Source organism: Thamnophis elegans, chromosome 1, assembly GCF_009769535.1.
Source record: "Thamnophis elegans isolate rThaEle1 chromosome 1, rThaEle1.pri, whole genome shotgun sequence".
Taxonomy (NCBI): Eukaryota; Metazoa; Chordata; class Lepidosauria; order Squamata; family Colubridae; genus Thamnophis; species Thamnophis elegans.
The window spans coordinates 171,883,351-171,898,380 of record NC_045541.1 but is presented as its reverse complement, the minus strand read 5'-3'; the positions used below and the strand labels follow the sequence as shown (position 1 = coordinate 171,898,380).

Sequence of the window (15,030 nt, the reverse complement as noted above, 5' to 3'; positions counted from 1 at the left end):
GGAGAAATTTCCTGACAGAGCAATTAATCAGTGGAACCACTTGCCTCCAGAAGTTGTGAATGCCCAACACTGGATGTTTTTAAGAAGATGTTGGATAGTCATCTGTCTGAAGTGGTGTAGGGTTTCCTGCCTGAGCAGGGGATTGGATTAGAAGACCTCCAAGGTCCCTTCCAACTCTGTTATTATTAAATATTTATAAAACGTTGTTGAATAAATGAATTCCTCCATTCCTCATGTTTTTATATTCCCCCCCTCCCCTATTTTTTTTCTTACTGGTAACGACAGGTTTCCTTCGCAATGTGGTGTCTGGGGAACACTACCGTTTCATCAGCATGTGGATGGCCAGGACTTCCTACGTTGCAGCCTTCGTCATCATGGTGATTTTTGTGAGTGTTTCCCTTCTCTGTTTTTTCCTTAGCCTGAAGTAGCGTTTTTTTTCTTTCCCAGAATTTTCAACCAGAAACAATGGTTTGTCTTTTACGGGCTACATTCCAGCCACATCATAGCTCAAGGCAGCTTTGCCAGGGATGCAACATGGTTCTCCATTCAATACAGGTAGTCCTCGACTTACGACAGTTCATTTAGTGACCATTCAAAGTTACAACATCACTGAAAAAAGGTGCCTTATGACCATTTTTTCCACACTTAACAACCGCTACAGCACACACCCCTGGCCATGTCATCAAAATTCAGGTGCTTGGCAACTGGCGATTCCTATTTATGACAGTTGCGGTGTCCCGAGGTCATGAGATCACCTTTTGAGGTCTTCTGACCAGCAATGTCAACAGGGAATACAGATTCACTTAACAACTCCTGTTACTAATTTAGCAAGTGCAGTGATTCACTGGACAACGGTGGCAAGAAAAGTCGAAAAACGAGCCAAAACTCACTTAATGAATATCTCACCTAACAACAGAAATTTGGGACTCAGTTGTGATCATGTCAAGGACTACCCATATACCGTATTTTTTGGAGTATAAGACGCACCAAGTTTTTGAAGAAGTAAGTTTAAAAAAAAGTTTTTGCACTCTGCAGACCTCCCAAACCCTCTGCATGCCTCATTTTTTGTGAAAAACAGGGCATGCAGAGAGTTTGAGATGCTGTTTCCCCCCCCCCCCAAAAAAGGGAATGCATAATCTTTAGGAGGCTTGTAGAGTTCTGGGGGCTGAGGGGGCAAAAATAAGCAAAAAACAGCCCATTTTTTGCTCATTTTTGCCCTCCCCAGCCCCCAGGAGCACTTTGCAGGCCTCCCAAGCCCATTTTTGCGAAGGGGGCAGAGTTTCGGGAGGCCAAAAATGCTGTATTCAGTGTATAAGATGCACCCAGATTTTCACCCTCTTTTTTTGGGGGGGGGAAAGGTGCATCTTATACTCTGAAAAATACGGTAATGATACACAGGTAGTCCTTGACTTATAACTGTTTGTTTAAGCGACCATTCAGAGTTACAGTGGCATTGACTTACAGCTTGGCCCAACTTGGCTTAACAGCTGTGCTATTCATTTAACTCACATTTAATTCACACTTACATCTCCAGGGATTGCAGCTGGTTCATATTTATGATGGTTGCAGCATCCAAGGGGTCATGCGATTACTTTTTGTGACCTTCTGACAAGGAAAGTCAATGGGGAAGCCAGATTTACTTAACAACCGTGTCAACTTAACAACTGCAGTGATTCACTTAACAACTTTGGCACAAAAGGTTGAAAATAGAGTAAAATTCGCTGAACAGCAAAAATGTTGGGCTCAGTTGTTGTAAGTTGAGAACTACCTGTATCGGGGTTGACCTTAAGTTGGACATTCTTAACCACGATTGTCTATAAATCAATTACTGTGATTAGAAAACGCTTCTCTGCATGAAACTCTGCCCACTATCCTTTAGTTCAGGAGTGGGGAACGATGGCCCTTTGGTGCCTTGTGGACGTCATGCTGGTTCAGGAATTCTGGGAGTTGAAGAGGTCACAAGTCATAAAGGAGCCATTGTTCCCCACCTTTCCTTTAGTTTTGCCAGCTGCACTTTTATTCACTGTGCTTCTTCTAGTGCCTTGTAGCCTCTGGTTCTTATCAGCAGTGAGGAGATAAAATGTTTTGCAGATGTCTAGCATTTACAATTATACAACCACAACGCTGCAACATGGCAGATGATAAAAGTAATCAAAGGTTTTGGCTGCCTTTCTCGATGCAGAATTATCAAGAAGAAAACAAAAGGTGTTTTAACTTCTAAAGAACAACATTACGTGAAAGAAGAGAGCGATTTGTGATCTAACAAGAAAAAACAAACCCCAGGGAAATGTTCAGGGCTTTATCGGATGTGAGATGATGAAGACAGTTTCCAAAGTGTTTGTTAAAAAATATGGAAAGAAATAAAGCAAGACCTTGAAAGGTGCAAGAACTGAAGATTTTCCTGGCTAGGGCTTACCACAATTGTACTGTAAAAATGAATATATTGCCCGAGATATTTAAATCGATGCATGAGTTAAAATCCTAGTTTAGAGACGTTGTGAGAAGGCTGATTGCCTGCAAAATGGCTAGAACCTGAGCTGGCGGTGCCCTGTCCCTTTAAGAGTTCTCCTTAGCCAGTCCAGCAACCTGTGTTTATAAAAGCTGAGCAGAGAGACAGTTGGATGTGGTGGTATTGGGAGAGTGGCAGTAAGATGGAAGGTGGCTTCTGTTAGTTTGAGAAACTGAAGCAGCCTTAGGCGAATTTATTGTTACTGTTCTCTGGAAATAGGACTCACAAAGAGATGTAGTAGTGCAAGAGTGTCAAATTAGATTTCATTGAGGGCCACATCAGGGTTGCATTTGACCTCGGGCTGGGGTGGGCGTGGCCAGCCTGAAGTCACAAAGAGATGTAGTAATGCAGGGGTGCAAGGGTGTCAAAATTGATTTCATTGAGGGCCACATCAGGGTTGCGTTTGACCTCAGGGGCTAGGGTGGGCGTGGCCAGCCTGAAGTCACTCGTGTCGGGGTGTCTGTGGTGGCCCAAGTGCTCTGCCAGTGAAAACGGGCTCCAGAGCTCCATTTTCAGCTGTGACGGCCACCTGCCACCCTCTGCCAGTGAAAATGGAGCTTGGGAAGGCTAGGTGCGGCCCTCCCAGGCTCCATTTTCGGCATGCACCTCCCCTCCCCAAGCTCCATTTTCACTGGCAGAGGGCAGTCAAAAACAGAGCCTGGAAAAGCTGTATGTGGCCCTACCGAGCTCTGTTTTCACTGGCAAAGGCACCGTGGGCCGATCCTTTGCTGTTTCTAGGGTGGCCCCGTGAGCTAGATCTAAGCCCCCCACAGGCTGGATTCAGGCTCCGGGCCCTGAGTTTGACACCCCTGTAGTAGTGGAAGCACAGCAGTTGAAGCAGAGTGGGGAAAGGGGGGGGGGAAGAGAACAGGCCCTTGAGGGGTTGTGCTGACTTTTCTGGAATGTTGGAGCCCTCTAACCTGGCTAGACATAAAAGAGCCTGTGACAAAATGACATCAATTTGAGTCTCAGACAAACAATTTGCAAGGCTGGCAAAGAACAGTTTTTCTGAGGATAGCCACCCATCTTTGTCAACACGCTAAGAACAAAACTTTGGAGTGGTTAAGCGAATTGTGCTTTTGGTTTTAATTCTGGACAAATTAATTTTCATTCCAGAGAGCGATTTTCAACTCTCAGAATCTATGAGAACGCTTTCCTGCTTTTTGTGCTTGGCCTTGGGGCTTTCATGCTTTAATCCTTACCTGCCTGTCTCTTTTCAGACTCTGTCCGTCTCCATGCTGTTGCGTTACTCACACCACCAAATCTTCGTTTTTATTGGTAAGTTTTAAATAAAATCATTGCTGTGAGTTTTTGCTGTGAGAATTCTGGGAGTTGAAGTCCACAAGTCTTAACGTTGCCAAGTTTTGGGGACCCCTGGCTTAGAATGAGCATGATGTTGAGTTGTGAGCTGTGGTGGCTCAATGGTTAGGATGCAGAATTGCAGGCTGACTCTGCTCACTGCCAGGAGTTTGATCCCGACTGAGCTCAAGGTTGACGCAGCCTTCCATCCTTCTGAGGTGGGTAAAATGAGGACCCAGGTTGTTGGGGGGGGGGCAATGTGCTGACTCTGTCAACCTCTTAGAGAGAGGTATAAAGCACCGTAAAGCGGTATATAAGTCTAAGCGCTATTGCTGTTGCTTTGATGAGAGCACTGAGAAGCTGCAAATTATGGGGTGGGGTTCAGTGTTTTGACTGCAGTTTTTAATATAAGGAGGAACTTATTTCAATTTATTCCATGCCATTAATGTGATTATTCTGAGTACAGGAGTAATAGTGCTAGGTACAGTGGATACATTTAATTTTAATTCAGTGTTAAATGAAAACCGTTCCATTGGCTATTCCGCATGCCAGGCAAAGATTTAGAATAGTTATCAACCTTGAAAACCTGCACATCCTTGGTTTAAACACTGCTATGGTCCATTTGCATCCTAATCCATGTTAAATAACTGCTCTCCGGTATGCTGCTTGCCATCATTCATTTTAATGTGCAGTCTTGAATAGCACAGCCAAGAAATATTTTGTTACTTGTTCATCCTTGAATGAATCATCATTTTGGCATCCTGATATTAGATAGCAGCTGGCTGTTTCTATTGGCTGGAACCCTCTTTAGTGATGGAAATTTAATTTTCTAGCACGGAATAAGGTTCCATTGGACCAAGCGCCTCGTCCCTTAGCAGCAGCATTAAAAAGACTGCGCCTGATGTTTATAAGCAGTCCTTTATACAGATAGTCCCCGACTTACAACCATCATTGGGGTTAGAGGTGGCGCAATGGTTAGAGTGCAGTACAGCAGGCCACTTCAGCTGACTGCTATCTGCAGTTCGACGGTTCAAATCTCACCGGCTCAAGGTTGACTCAGCCTTCCATCCTTCCGAGGTGGGTGAAATGAGGACCCAGACTGTGGGGGCGATATGCTGACTCTGTAAACCGCTTAGAGAGGGCTGAAAGCCCTATGAAGCGGTATATAAGTCTAACTGCTATTGCTATTATACCACTCATTTCTTTGAGTGGTATAATGAAATTTGGAGTATGGCAACCAATTATAAATTAACAACGGAAATTAAATTAAAAAAAGGATGATCAAAGCAAACAATTATAATGAAATATGGGGGGATTTTATAAAATCATTGTTGGTGGAAGGTAAAGGGAATAAACCTATTCAAGAATATATGTTGTTTTGGAGGGAATAAGGGCACAATTGTATATATATATATATATATATATATATATACATACATACATACATACATACATACATACATATATATATATATATATATATATATATATACACACACACACACACACACACACACATACATACATACATACATACATCATACATACATCATACACACATCATACACACACACACGCATATACACACATACAGTGGTTAGTGCTCAGTGGTTACGTGAAATTGCCTTGTACTTGGGAATAGGGAAACAATAGCTCAGCAGGTCTGGAAGGGACATCCGTACCCCAATATCTCCTTACTCTGCCTAGCAGTGTTTCCCTCAATTCTTTTACCTGGGATCCCATTTGACTTTTAGCTGTAGACGATGTTCCTGTGTCATCCCACAGACCCGTGATGGTGGAAACTAAGGCACGCCATGTCGCCTGACAGCACGCAGGTTGTGCTCTTCCTCTTCCTGGTTTCTGGCGCGCCTGTGCACATGACGATTGGCCTTTGTGCGTGCAGTCGTGCCAGAAACCAGATGAGCTGGTCTTCCATTTTATGGAGTGAGCATGTGCGCCAGCCAGCTGATCGGTGCGTGCAAGCGCGCAGCAGTAACCGGAAGACTTGCTGGCTGCCGTGCATGCGCGCACCAGAAACAAAAAAAATATTTCCCAGTGTGTTCATGCTCTCTTAGGCAGCTCCTCTTCCTGGTCATGGCTCAGGCGAGCTCGCATGCGTGCAAAGTGCTCCCTTTTCGGCACTCGGTTCTGAGAAGGTTCACCATCACTGCCAGAGGTGGATTGTTCCCAGTTCGGCCAAACTGGTAGTGGTGGTTTGGCCTGAGTCACAGAACTGGCAGCAACCCAGGCTGGCCATGCCCCCCCCAAACCAGTTCTCGTCTTTTCAGCCATTGCTGGCTTGTTTATGCTCTTGCACAGAATAACTTGCAGTCAACTGCGCATGCGCAAGGAATATGTGGTGGGTGCGCACGCAACAAAAAAGTACCAACCAGTACAGGAATTTATTTTTGATTACTGCCGTAGGCCAAGAAAAATGAATTTATCTCTTGCCTGACTGCTTCTCTTTTGAATTTGGCTTCGTTCTCCTTTTCCCAGTGGACCTGTTACAGATGCTGGAAATGAACATGACAATCGCCTTCCCCGCAGCTCCTTTGCTGACCGTCATCTTGGCTTTAGTAGGTAAGGAGACCTCCTCAGCTTTTAGCCTCCAGAAAGAATCAGCCCTGGTTGGGGAAAGGGGCTTGTAGCCTCTGTGGATTGGAAAGAACCCGCCACTTTTCCAATCAGACTTTCCTTTGTCTGTTTAATATTTATCTGACAGCTTACGGTAGTACAGTGTTTCTCAGCCTTGGCGATTTGAAGTTGGGTGGACTTCAATGCTGGTTGTGGAATTCTGGGAGTTGAAGTCCACTCAACTTCATATCGCTTGTTCTGACCGAGGCTTCCCAAGAGCATGAAGCAGACACCTTGTCCCAACAAAAAACCCTTTTATTAATTTACTGTGAATTCTGCTCATTTACATCCAGCAAAATCTTTCAAGGGAGGATTTATGGTCACAGACCTCCTCTGGCTTGGAGAGCTGCCAGGCCGATATCTGTAAAATTTGGCAAGGAGTCTCGGAGAGTCACTAACGAATTAAACGAACTAATTTTCTCCTGTAAACTCCACTCCCTTTTCGCTCCTCTTTTTATTTCCTCTGGGAGGGGCCATTCATCCACCTGTGGCTTTACTTCCAAGATGAACCCCCCGTTCTTGAGCTGTTCCCATTGTCTTGCAACTCTGTGCATGTGCACACTGGGAACAGGCTCCAGCTGTTCGTCTGCCTCACTGATGTCTGACTCTGAAGGCAGCTGATAACTGGCATAACACAAGAGCCCTCATCAGAGCCTTCCCCAGACTCCAGGACTGGCCCATGTTCCACCCCAACCTCCTCACTGTTTGACTCTGCTGCCATCTCCGCTGGCTGCTGGCAGGCCACAACATCGCTAAGGCTAAGAAAACTGCTGTAGAATTCCCCTTTCCAACCTACTGAAGTATCCTTCAACTACCTGTCTGGCTTATGTTAACTGCCTTTATTGAAGAAATACCTTCTGAAGGCCTGGAGACATTTGTTTCTAAAGACAAATGCAGAGCTTCCAGTTCTCTGCAGTTAGGCAGAGCTCAGCCTGTGTGGACTTCAAGCCAGTCTCTGTGTTGCAAAGGGTTCATGGGTGCAAGAAGGCATTCCTATTTGGCTTGAGAAATACGGAGGGTGATAACCTCTCAGGCCGCATGTTGATGTTCTCTTCCTTTCCTTCCCTCTGGAAACAGGCATGGAGGCCATCATGTCCGAGTTCTTCAATGACACCACCACGGCCTTCTATATCATCCTCATTGTCTGGTTGGCAGACCAGTACGATGCAATTTGCTGCCACACCAACACAAGCAAGAGGCACTGGTTGAGGTAACGAACCTGGGACTTGACTCAGACAGAGACAGGCCAGTGAACTCCCTGGACCGGAGAGGGCAACCTTTGGCAAGCAGAGCGGGGCGGGAGGGCTTTTAAACCTTTTTGGAGGTGTCTGAATGGGCAGGATAGATAGGAATCTATTGTTCCTAAGGGCTTTTCTAAAAAACAAAAATAGCCCAAGGCAACAAATACAGTAATACTCCTTCCTTCCTTCTATTTTCCCCATAATAACAGCCCTGTGAAGTTGAGCTAGGTTGAGAGAAAGAGATTAATCCAGAATCATTCAGCCGGCTTTATGCCTAAGGCAGGACTAGAACTCACAGCCTCCTGGGGATTGGCCCAAAATCACCCAGCCGGCTCTCATGCCTAAGGCGGGATTAGAATTTACCGTCTCCTGGTTTTTAGCCTGGCCCCTTAACCGCTAACTGTCTTTTAGGGTTTTTCAGAAAAGCAACTTAAGGCATCGCAGAATGGCCATTCCCAATTTAGGGCAGCACTTAGATCAGTGTTTCTCAACCTTGGCCACTTGAAGATGTCTGGACTTCAACTCCCAGAATTCCCCAGCCAGCATTCGCTGGCTGGGGAATTCTGGGAGTTGAAGTCCAGACATCTTCAAGTAGCCAAGGTTGAGAAACACTGACTTAGATGTTCAGCTGACTCCACTTTGCCTGACGGATTGTCTGTCTTTAGTGTCACACATTGGGCTCATCCCCCCCGCTCCGCAGATTAGAGACCTCTTGGCAATCTTGTTGATAGGGTCCTCCCAGGGCCAATTTAACTCCTTAAGCCCCTGCCACTCCTGCGTCTTCTCCCAATTACCTCGATCCCTCATTAGCATCCATCATTGCCCCTTTCCTTCTCTGGTTCTCATCCCTCACTGATTATAGGACCGGACTGTTTCTCTCTTGCCGTTCACTTTTACACTACTTCTTTGAAGCAAAGGGGTGGGGTGGGGTGGGGGGGATTACAACCATTTGTGTTCAGAAAGGAAGGATGGAAGCCAGTCGGGGATTGTGTAAATATTGTATATAAATGCGTTTGCCTGCATAATATTTATATTTCACTGTCTCTCTCCCTCCAGGTTTTTCTACTTGTACCACTTTGCCTTTTACGCCTACCATTATCGTTTCAATGGGCAATACAGCAGTTTAGCCTTGGTAACTTCGTGGCTTTTCATACAGGTAGGCTCCTGGCTCTAAACTGAGCTCCGACAGCATTGTGTGAACTCCCCAGGACAGACTTCAAAAGAGAGAATCCGTTCTATAATTTAGCCTCCCCGAGAAAATACTTTTCCAGACATCCTTTTGCCAAGTTTCTAGTCCTTTTGCTTTGAAGTACGTAAATAACGCACGCTTGAAATCTCAGAAATTATCCAGGTTTCATTTTCTCTTCCTGAAGATCTAGACCAGTGTTGGCGAACCTTTTTGGCACCAAGTGCCGAAATGGGAGCACGCGCTGGGAGCCGGAAGAGCAGCTACCCGGTGCCAGGAAGGTGATCTTCCGGTTTCCAGCGTGCACATGTGCACTGGCCACCTGGTCGTCTGGTTTCTGGCATGCATGCACGTGTGTAGACCAGCCGACTGGCGTGCATGCGCATGCCAGAAACTGGAAGATCGTCTTCCCGATGCGCGCATGTGCACCAGATGGCTACTCTTCCGGTTTCCGGTACTCCCACACGCATGAAGACCAGCTGGGAACCGGGAAGAGCAATGGGTGACGGCTTGCGTGCCCAGAGGTTCACCATCACATACCTAGACTTCTGTAAAAGATAAAATCTGCATTGTCGAGCACAAAAAGGCAATGCAGTGGTAGTTGGTAGAGAATTTTCTGGCAATGATTCACCCCATCTTAGCCAGAAAATTAGTGGCTTGCACTGGCCGTGCTGCTTTCCTTTTGAAAATCGCTGCAGGGCCTAGAGAACAGCTGGCCGGTGGTGGGGGGGGGAGAGATGGTTAGGATTGCAGGCTTGTGGTCTTGCTTTGCTGACAGGGATCCCACTCGGCCTTCACCAAATGCCTTTAATGAAGTTGGAGCACAAGGCTTGATTACTGCAACCCACTCTACATGGGGCTGCCCTTGAAGAGTGTTCGGAGACTACAGTTGGTCCAGAATGCAGCCGCGCGAGCGATATTGGGTGTACCTCGGTACACCCATGTTACACCTATCCTCCGCGAGCTGCACTGGCTCCCCATTGGTCTCCGGACGCGCTACAAGGTGCTGGTGATTACCTTTAAAGCCCTATATGGCCTTGGACCTGGATATCTGAGAGACCGCCTCCTGCCACATACCTCCCAACGGCCGATAAGAACTCACAGACTGGGCCTCCTCCGGGTGCCGTCGACCGACTGGGCCTCCTCCGGGTGCCGTCGACCGGACAATGCCGGCTGGTGACCCCTCGGGGCAGAGCCTTTTCTGTAGCTGCTCCGGCTCTGAGGAACGATCTCCCCGCAGAGATCCGGACCCTTCCCACTCTCGCGGCCTTCCAAAAAGCCACCAAAACCTGGCTGTTCCGGCAGACCTGGGGCTGTTGATCTATGAATCAGGCCCAGCCCCCAGCTAAGCCGAATGTATGTTGTGTTTTTTAAACTGTTTTCATTTCTCCCCTATTTGTTATTTTATTTTATCTCGTATTTGTAAGCCGCCCGGAGTCCTATGGGATTGGGCGGCATATAAGCTTATTAAATTACAAAATTACGAATTAAATGGGCGTGGTGGTATGTTTCATGCAGGGTGGGGGATTTGGCCTTTCCTAACAGCATCTAAGTTACTTGGACGGCAGATAATGCACAACTCCTGTGATCCCATCTTCATTTTCAACCATACAAGGTGGCCTACGTAAGGCTCCTACCTGTTACGAGAACAGCCCTTGGAGATGGGCTGAGCTGAAAGAGAGGGACTGATCCAAAGTCACTTTGCACTAGCAATAGCACTTTGACTTATATACCGCTTCACAGTGCTTTACAGCCCACTCTAAGCGGTTTACAGAGTCAGCCTATTGCCCTCAGCAAACTGGGTCCTCATTTTATGGACCTGGGAAGGATGGAAGGCTGAGTCAATCTTGGGCCGGTCAGGATGGAACTCCTGGCTATGGGCCGAGTTTGCCTGAAATATTGCATTCTAACCACTGGGCCACCAGGGCTCCTAAGAAAGCGCTTAGCTGGCTTTCTTGCCTAAGGAAGGACTAGAACTCCTCCTCTCCCAGTTTCAAGCACAGCACCTTAACCACCACACCATCCTGGTTCTCTTCAAAGCTTGGGGGGGGGAGCAATTGATTTATACATTTTTGGGGATTGGATGGGAGAACTTGCTCAGCCCAATCATTAACCCTTTTCTTCTCTCCTGCTCTTCTCTTCCCCTCCCTGGCAGCATTCCATGATCTACTTTTTCCACCATTACGAGTTGCCAGCCATCCTCCAACAGATCCGGATCCAGGAGATGTTGCTCCAGAACCAGCAGGTGGGGACCCAGACCGCTGTCCAGGACAACCTCAATAACAACACGACCGTCGCGGCAGCCAATTCAGCTGACCAGCAACCCCACCTGGACGCCAGCCCAGCTGGGGCAGGAGATGGCTCCCCGGCTTCTGGGGAAGGCCACCGCCCCCCGACCTCCAGCGCTACGGTCTCCCTCGGGAACGACTTGAATTGGATAGCAGACACAGCAGCTGTCATCACGGAAGCCTCCTTTCTCTCCAACCTGGGCAGTTCCTTTTTGGACTCTCCGGCCGTTGTGACGAGTGGTGGGAGTTTGCAGGACCCGGAGCCCGCTTTGAACACGGCGGCCCAAAGTTTGTTTAGTAATGACCGTACGGAAGCGGGCTCCGTCACTCTTGAGGGCACGTCCACCGTTGGGACTTCTGTGACCAATACACCTCCTCCCGTCACGGTCCACCCAGAGCTGGAAGATATTCCTCAGCCGTCAGAGAGTTCGGCAGGCCGAGCCGAGCCTCTGAAGACAGACTCCCCGCAAGGTTCGGCTTTAAGGGGACTCCCGAGCCAGGCCTCCGAAGGACTTGCTGAGAGGGATCCCACGCCGCTTTCCCCAGAAAATATGATCTCCTGATCCCACGGAGCCGCTGCTTCTCCCAAACTCCTTACTCTGTAGGAGACTGGATGGCTTTCCGATTGCATTACATTTGTTTTCTGAACCAAATTCCTCTTTTAGAGAAGAAAGAGGCACAGCTAGAACGTAAGTTGAAGGAGAGAGCCATCTTTTTCTCCCGCCTTCCGAGTACCAGGAAAGAAAGAGAAAAGAAAGCTGAATAAAAAGAAGGGGAAGCGATTGTAGATGTCGGTCCCTGCGTCGGAATCAAATCCTTTTTGAAAGAAAGCGGTTTCTGCATCTTTCTCGGTGAATGGCGTTAAGCCCCAATGTCTCATCTCCGCCTCCCCATCCTCCCGTTCCCCATACTGCATGGAATCATGGGACGCCCTCTGGGGGGGTCTGCAGGAGATCTTAATTTGCATCTATCTCCTTGTCTTGGCATTCAGTTTTGTCCGAAAAGGGTGCTTGGAAACGCCAGGAGAGGGGAAAAAAAAAAAAAAAGAACAGGTATCATGACAAAAGTTGTTTTTGGGATGCACCTTGGAATTGGGGTGGGTGGTTATAAATGACCAGAATCACCGCAGTATGGTGATTATAAAGAGAAATCGATCCTTTAAGCAGAAGATGCAGCGTGGAAAGTTGGCATGAACTGGCTCCGGAATTATCGACGGGAATTGTTATTCGAAGGGTCTAATACTTGACTCCTAAAAAAAAAAAATCCTCATTTTTTAAAAAAATCATTTGGATTACACCTGCTTATGTACAAACACCATGTTAATTTCTCTCATTTTCTTTTTCTTCTAAAGAGGGTTGTAACTTATAGGGGTTTATTTCAATAACATGACAGGTTTTTTTGGGGGGGGGGAACGTGTCTTGCCCCACCCACCCCACCCCCAGTCCTTGAACCCAGTCCTTTCTTTTCAATAACTGAATACAAGTGATTCTCGCTCCTTTGGTGGGATTGCCCCAGTGAGAAGATGGAAAAGCTTCATATCGGTTGTCCTACGCGGGGCTTCACCCGTCGGCCTCCGAGTGGGAGGAGTCCAGTGAGGCGTGAAAACAAACGAGCAGGGACTCTGAGGTTGTGGCCCCTTTGCACCTCGTGCCAGGTGGCTGGATGGACAGAGGAGCTCAGCATTTGCTTCGGCTTAACGACCGCTCGGAAGTGGCGCAGGTTAATGCTTTCAAAGGCCCGGCGAAGAAATGGCCACTTTCTGAGTTGAAAGCGAGGAGTCCAAAAGATCGATTTGGGGCAGGGCGCATCAGAACACTTGTTTCTCAACCTTGGCCATTTTTAAGACCAGGTGGACTTCAACTCCCAGAATCCCCCAGTCAGCTGTGCTGACTGGGGGATTCTGGGAGTTGAAGTCCACCTGTCTTAAAAGTGGCCAAGGTTGAGAAACATAGCCTTAGAGCCTGAAAAGTGAGTTTCCCCCCCCTTTTTTTGGTCAATTCATCTGAAGAGTTGCCATTCGCTGCTGCTTATGCACTTAAATGAGGATGATTGCAATTGTCCGGTGGGCCCCCGGATTTCAGCCACGGCACTTTTTCAGCGTGATGCCTTTTGACTAGCAAATACTGAACGCAAGGAGGAAATTGCTTCCCCAGCAACACCGCTACCAGGTGTGTGTGTGTGTGTGCTTGTGTCATACTTCCTTTCCAGAATTAACGCTTCTATCAGTTGGCAGCAGCCATCCAGCATTCTGTACTTGGCTTTGGAATGGAGTTCCCGAGTGCCTTCCCTAGAGTCCCCAAATCTGGCCAGAGGGTGGATGGATTGGGAGGGGGGAGGAAGGGGGCTGGGTTTGAGCAGTAGGAAACCCGATCCCTGGGTTTCTTTCCCCCAAAACTCCCCTCCATGACCTTCCGAGCAAGAATCGAATCCTTGGGACAGGTATCCCAGTGTCGCGTGCCACAAAGGAGACAGAGAGAGGCCGATGGCAGATCAGTCCAGGGTGCAAGTGGCTTGGAATTATTATTATTTTAAAATGGCAGGCCAGTTTCCCCCTTCCCCCAATGAGGATGGCCCATTCTTTGTGCAATAGATTAGTTGGGTTCTTGGCCGTGTGCCGATTCTCTACCAAGATCAGTCACCAAAGACGCTCGCAGCCGGTCAGACTTTGAGGCTTTTCCACTTTTGAGGGTTGTTTTTTTTGGGGGGGGGGGGAGGTTTGAGGAGGCAAAATTGGACAGAAGAAAGAGAATCAAAACTAAATCACACGAATGAGTTCATCCTGTTTAATGTACAAAATGTTTGTATATATATATAGTATATATACTGTATAAATACTGTATTTAATCGTCATTTGCTCCTTATTTCCTCGTCAGCTCTACCCTTTGGGGGGAGGAAACGGGGAGGGGGTGGGTTACAAGGGCCAGCGCCAAAGGAAAACACACAGCAACCAGGTTCAGCTACTCCTGGTAGGAAGATCTCTTCTCAAGAGCTACACATTCCTTTACCATTGTGGATTGGCCCATCCATGAATAGCTTCTCCTCTACTACTACGCAGCATCGCTACTCTCGGTCTCCAACTATCACACACACACACATATTCCCCATCCTGGAATTCAGCCGCTCTTCAGAGGTTTGAGAATAAGGCTCGGGAAAACAGGGCTTCAGCGGTTTATCACCATTTTAACACAAGAGAAATGGGATATTTCTCTCATTTTAATTAGAGCAGATTTGATTTTTGTGCTGGCTTTCCTCCACGTCTTGGCTTGGCATCATCTATCTTGGAGGCCTGGCCCGGCCTCGCCACTAAAAAGCCAAATGGGACCTTCGGCTCGCAATATATTGCAAGTTTCTGCTTGAGAAGCTACCTCACTGCTCTTCATATGAACTCATCTCACAAAATATTCCCTGAACTGGAGAATTCCAGTTGAGTTTATTTTTCCCTTCCCCACCCCAGATATTGGGGCTGTGAGAGCATGGGATCGTTTGGGGGCGAGAAAATCCAAAGCGAAGTTTGAGTTTCCAGAATGTAGCTAAGAAAGTAAAAAATACATCATTTTATTTTTCTAAAAGTGAGAATGTTTTAATTCCCCTTTTGTTTCTTAGTCTATTGCTCATCTATTTTCTTTTAAGTAAATAAAATGGGGAGGACAGGCTTTTTTTTTAAATACATAAATGAACGGTGGCTCAATTCAGCATTCTCCCAATTCCTGCTCCCTCTAGATCTGCGGGACTACACATCCCATCATTTTCCAAACATGGGCTGGCAGAGATGGAAACGGGGGTCCAAAACACCTCGAAGGGCATCAAATTTCGGAAGGCTGTACTGCATATAACTGTAAAAAGACCTATTGCAATATCCGCCACCTCACTTGA

The 15,030-nt window shown here is 47.2% G+C and overlaps 1 protein-coding gene across 2 annotated transcripts in view; it reads left to right on the top strand.

The window, feature by feature from the left end:
- The window catches only part of TMEM259 (transmembrane protein 259), a 44,195-nt gene extending 31,162 nt beyond the window's left edge, over positions 1 to 13,033 (top strand). For both annotated transcript variants that reach the window (XM_032213461.1, XM_032213383.1), the window contains exons 6-11: positions 286 to 386; positions 3,730 to 3,787; positions 6,305 to 6,388; positions 7,520 to 7,652; positions 8,740 to 8,839; positions 11,025 to 13,033. In XM_032213461.1, coding sequence (XP_032069352.1) covers positions 286 to 386; positions 3,730 to 3,787; positions 6,305 to 6,388; positions 7,520 to 7,652; positions 8,740 to 8,839; positions 11,025 to 11,720 — 1,172 coding nt within the window. In that variant the 3' untranslated portion in view covers positions 11,721 to 13,033. The remainder of the gene's footprint in view (positions 1 to 285; positions 387 to 3,729; positions 3,788 to 6,304; positions 6,389 to 7,519; positions 7,653 to 8,739; positions 8,840 to 11,024) is intronic.
- The last annotated feature ends 1,997 nt before the right edge of the window (positions 13,034 to 15,030 follow it).